Genomic DNA, 4,813 nt, shown 5'->3' with positions numbered 1-4,813 from the left:
TCATGTTTATAACAGAAAGACGCAATTTTGAGGGCCTTAACGATTACTAAATTTGCTGAAATTTTGCAGAGATGATCTACATAATATTATCTAGATACTAGACGGTGAAGATGAGGAAATTCGATCAAAAAGTGGTGCAAAAATGAAAATCTGCACCAAAATCATTGGTGCGGACGTTTGTAGTTGAGAAAAATCCTATATATATATAATATTGATAAATATTGTAATTTCAGGGTGATATTGAAGACAGACTATCATACACGAACCTAATGCATAGGAAAAGAGAAACAAATATCTATAAACAAGCGAATTTTATCAGCAGGTCATTTTCACAAGGGAACAAATGCCATTCATGAAAAAGCCGACGACCTTGTTTGTGGAGCTAGCTGACCTCTCCTGTTTCATTCACTGTACTAGTGACTGCTAGATCGATAGCTCCCCTCTCATTAGTAATCCTAGCTATCTTTCTCTTCTTCTATATATATAGGATCCTCACAACCAACTCTTTGCAACTCTTCTATTGGTTCCATTCAAGTACTTGTTTTCTCTAAGCAGCTCGATCTCAATAATATATCTTCTTCAACCTCATTTGCCTTTTCATCGAGTACGTTAGTTGTTGTTTATCTACGTGTGTTATATGTGTGTGTGTGTGTTCTGTTTCTAGCTCTACCTCTTCTCCTCCAGATAGGTAGCTGCATGGTTCAATAATTAAGTTTACGATGTTAGTTGTGTCTGTTCTCATTATCACTATTTTCCAGATCCAAATACTAATTAAGAATATCGTATCATCTTCCTGGTTCTTTATCTATTTTCTTTTTTATTGTTTTCTCTGAAATTGAAATATATAGTTTTAGAAATTTTAATCAGCTCCTTGATTTCTCATATATATACATGTATGTTTTGTAGAAAGAAACTTCAATGGCTGATGTGGATTCTCTCAACTGTACCAATGAGCCTGTAGTAAAGGTTAGTGAATTAGTACTCTTCCTGCATGCATGTGTCTATCAAGTAAACTTTTGTTCCAGAAATTTAAAGGCAATTTAACAACTTTCATCGATCAATGTGGCCAACCTTCTAGCGCTACAGGTTTTCAGCTTAGTCCAACTAGATACCTTGCTTGAAATCCCTAGTTTCGTTTCTTATCATTTATCACTAGAGGCCAGGCTACGTAACTTCTATCTAGCTATACTAGGCTACTAGCATGATCTAAAAACGATCACTAACTAGCTATACTAATTAGTATGAACAATGAACTATATATGAAGATTCTTAGTTCAACTTCTTCTGAATCTTCTTAAGAAGGTGACAGATCAAGACAATCGAACCAAGGAAGAATCAGAAGCAAATGAACTGAAGGTGACTACTGCTAAACCAAAGGCTTCCGCTATCAGAAAGAGCAGAGGAGGCTGGACTTATGCAAGTCTCTTGCTAGGTATATACCCTAATTATAAAGTTTCGATCAGAGATCGGATCATTCTATCTTAACTCGATTAACTCGAATATATGTAACTCTGTGCAGTGAATCAAGGGCTAGCAACACTTGCTTTCTTTGGTGTTGGTGTGAATTTAGTTTTGTTCTTGACCAGAGTTCTTGATCAAGAGAATGCCGATGCTGCAAACAGTGTGAGCAAGTGGACTGGTACTGTTTATTTGTGCTCCCTAATTGGTGCATTTCTCAGTGACTCTTATTGGGGCCGCTACTTAACATGTGCAGTCTTTCAGCTCATCTTTGTACTGGTAAATATTATATCTCATTTTCAAGTAGTTAGGTATCATATGGTATATATCTGGCATTTGATACGTTTAACTAATATCTCAGGGATTGGTGCTATTATCACTGACATCATGGCTCTTCTTGTTCCATCCTTCTGGTTGTGGAGATGAAGAACTAGTATGCTCACCCACATCATCAATTGGAGTTGCTATCTTTTACCTATCAATCTATTTAGTTGCATTGGGGTATGGTGGATACCAACCTACAATAGCAACCTTTGGATCAGACCAATTTGATGAGGCTGACCATAAGGAAGCAGCTTCAAAAGCAGCTTTCTTTTCCTATTTCTACTTTGCACTCAATCTTGGGTCTCTTTTCTCGAACACCATATTGGTTTTTTATGAGGATACAGGCAGATGGACTCTTGGGTTTGTGGTGTCACTGGGATCTGCTGTCTTGGCCCTCTTGTTATTTTTGTTGGGGACACCAGGGTATAGGTACCTCAAACCATGTGGAAACCCTTTGCCGCGAGTCGCTCAGGTATTTGTGGCTACTGCTAGAAAATGGGATGTCGTTCCGTCAATCTCAGGGGACTTGTATGAAGTGGAAGGACCAGAATCTGCCATCAAAGGAAGCAGAAAGATTTTTCACAGTAATGAGATTGCGTAAGATACTAATGTGCCTTGCCAATATAAGTACTTATGTATTAGGTGAGCATTTGATATCAATTAATACGTAATTTTGATTTCAGGTTCTTGGATAAGGCAGCCACAATAACAAATCATGATCTATGTGGTCCAAATGATCCATGGAAGCTATGCACTGTGACTCAAGTTGAAGAAGCTAAATGTGTTCTGAAAATGCTACCCATTTGGCTTTGTACCATAATTTACTCGGTTATCTTCACACAAATGGCCTCCCTTTTTGTAGAACAAGGTGATGTGATGAAATCTCACATTGGAAGTTTTCACCTCCCAGCTGCTAGCATGTCTGCTTTCGACATATGCAGTGTTCTAATCTGCACTGGTATCTATCGCCAAGTTCTCGTGCCTTTGGCCGGAAAGCTAACCGGAAACCCTAAAGGCTTAACTGAGCTTCAGCGAATGGGAATCGGGCTCCTTATCGGAATGTTATCAATGGTTGCAGCTGGTGCCACAGAAATTGCAAGGCTCAAATATGTGGTCCGTGGTGAGAAGATAAGCTCTCTAAGCATCTTTTGGCAAGTTCCACAGTATGTTCTTGTTGGTGCTTCTGAAGTCTTTATGTATGTGGGTCAACTTGAATTCTTCAATGGTCAGGCCCCAGATGGAATCAAAAGCTTTGGAAGTTCATTGTGCATGGCTTCAATTTCTCTTGGGAATTATGTAAGCAGCTTGCTAGTTATAATGGTGATGGGAATTACAGCTAGAGGTAAAAACCCAGGATGGATCCCAGATGATCTAAATACAGGTCATATGGATAGGTTCTATTTCCTACTTGCAGTACTTGCAGCTTTCGACTTTGTGATTTATGTGTATCTTGCAAAGTGGTACAAGTGCATTAACCTCCAAGACTCTGATGATAAGGAAGTTCAAATCATTGAAAGCCAAGAAGATGCGGTGCTCAAAAAAATTTAGGGTTCAGTTAATTAGTACTTATGTGCTTACTTACTTTGTTTCTTATAAGCATGTAAGAAAAGTTGTTGAATAACCCTGTTGCAGAATTAGAGAAAAGAATGACTTCAGCATCCAAACAGATTTGGCATGGGTATGAGGGATGATTGCTTTCTTAATTCTGCAGTAGGAAAGTTATTAAGGTTTAGGAATAATATTTTGCTGCTTGGGTTTGGGCAGCTAGTAGTTCTGATGATCAGTTTACCTTGTAAGTTTCAAAGTTTCGGGGCTAGAGATCGATGAAGTGCCTGTTTATTCCTAATTAACTTGCATCTTGTTAAATTCAGTCTGTATATCAGTTTGCTCATAAGCTAGCTTTTCGTTTTTTAGGGGGGGGGGGGGGGAACTCAAAACTCGATTAGGGTATAGGATACAAATGATTGTATACTGCTATCATCAGATGTGATTACGTTCGTCAACATATGCTGCTACTTTAGGAACGTTAGTGCAGCTAGCTTTGGACTCGACTGCTTCCGAATTGAAATCCTACGAAAACAAATGGTAAATTTAAGGAATTGTTTCTTTCAGATAGATGAAGTGACCAAACATGAGCTGCCTCAAACTTTAAAATTTCAATATCAATCAAATCTCGCTGGTGTGATTCAACAAGCGGGCACTATGAAAATTGACCAAACATCATGTCCTAGAGTGTCTCCAAAAAGTTCCACTGAACGATGTGAATCACTAATTTTAGATCATCACCATAGTGAATTTTCATGCTTGGAGACTTGGGGTCAAATATATATACATCAACAAATCGAGGTGATAGGATTATTAATCCTAGTCTTGTGCTAATATTAAGGATTATCATGTTATGAACTTATGATAATCCCTAGCTAGCAAATTAAAGGTCATCTTCAAGATCGAAGACTGATCGAAACCAAACCAGCTGATGGGATGCATGGCAATATATAGCTAGCTAGCTAGGTATCACAATATATAGTACGTCGATCGTTGTTAGCTAGCTATGATAATACAGATCTAGAGTCGGTTGTATATGACTTATTGGAAAGAAACTAAAAAGGAGAGGCCATGCGTGAAAGGCTCTATTGGTCTATATATCCTCCTCGATCCACCACTCTTATCGTTCACAATTACATTGTTCATCGTAAAGTAGTTTTCACACAGAAAAGAATATATATATATATGTATATATAGATTTTCTCAGGTGCGGATGTCAGCATTTATTCTTACGGTGCGGATTTCCATTTTACACTCACTTTTCAATTGAATTTTCACATCTCCACCGTCTAGTCTTTAGATACAAATGTATAGATCATCTCTGCAAAATTTTAGCCAATTTGGTTATCATTAAGGCACTCAAACTCGATTAAACCAATGGATGAACATAATTCTGTCGAACTTGAACATTTCATGTTTATAACAGAAAAATGCAGTTTTGAGTGCCTTAATGATAACCAAATTGGCTGAAATTTTACAAAGATGA

At 37.8% G+C, this 4,813-nt stretch overlaps 1 protein-coding gene across 1 annotated transcript; it reads left to right on the top strand.

The window, feature by feature from the left end:
• The first annotated feature begins 918 nt into the window (after nt 1-918).
• On the top strand, nt 919-3,330 carry LOC101310106 (putative peptide/nitrate transporter At5g19640-like). Its single transcript, XM_004296254.1, has 5 exons — nt 919-966; nt 1,303-1,432; nt 1,520-1,737; nt 1,820-2,379; nt 2,466-3,330. The coding sequence occupies exons 1-5, from the start codon at nt 919-921 to the stop codon at nt 3,328-3,330; spliced, it is 1,821 nt and encodes a 606-aa protein (XP_004296302.1).
• The last annotated feature ends 1,483 nt before the right edge of the window (nt 3,331-4,813 follow it).

The sequence above is a fragment of the Fragaria vesca genome, linkage group LG3 (assembly GCF_000184155.1).
Source record: "Fragaria vesca subsp. vesca linkage group LG3, FraVesHawaii_1.0, whole genome shotgun sequence".
NCBI classification, from domain to species: domain Eukaryota; kingdom Viridiplantae; phylum Streptophyta; class Magnoliopsida; order Rosales; family Rosaceae; genus Fragaria; species Fragaria vesca.
This window is presented reverse-complemented; position numbering and strand designations above follow the sequence as displayed.

Coding starts and splice junctions, on each gene's coding strand:
- LOC101310106 (XM_004296254.1), top strand. CDS start 919: ATGGCTGATGTGGATTCTCTCAACTGTACCAATGAGCCTGTAGTAAAG. Junction 967..1,302: donor CCAATGAGCCTGTAGTAAAG/GTTAGTGAATTA, acceptor CTTCTTAAGAAG/GTGACAGATCAAGACAATCG. Junction 1,738..1,819: donor TTCAGCTCATCTTTGTACTG/GTAAATATTATA, acceptor CTAATATCTCAG/GGATTGGTGCTATTATCACT.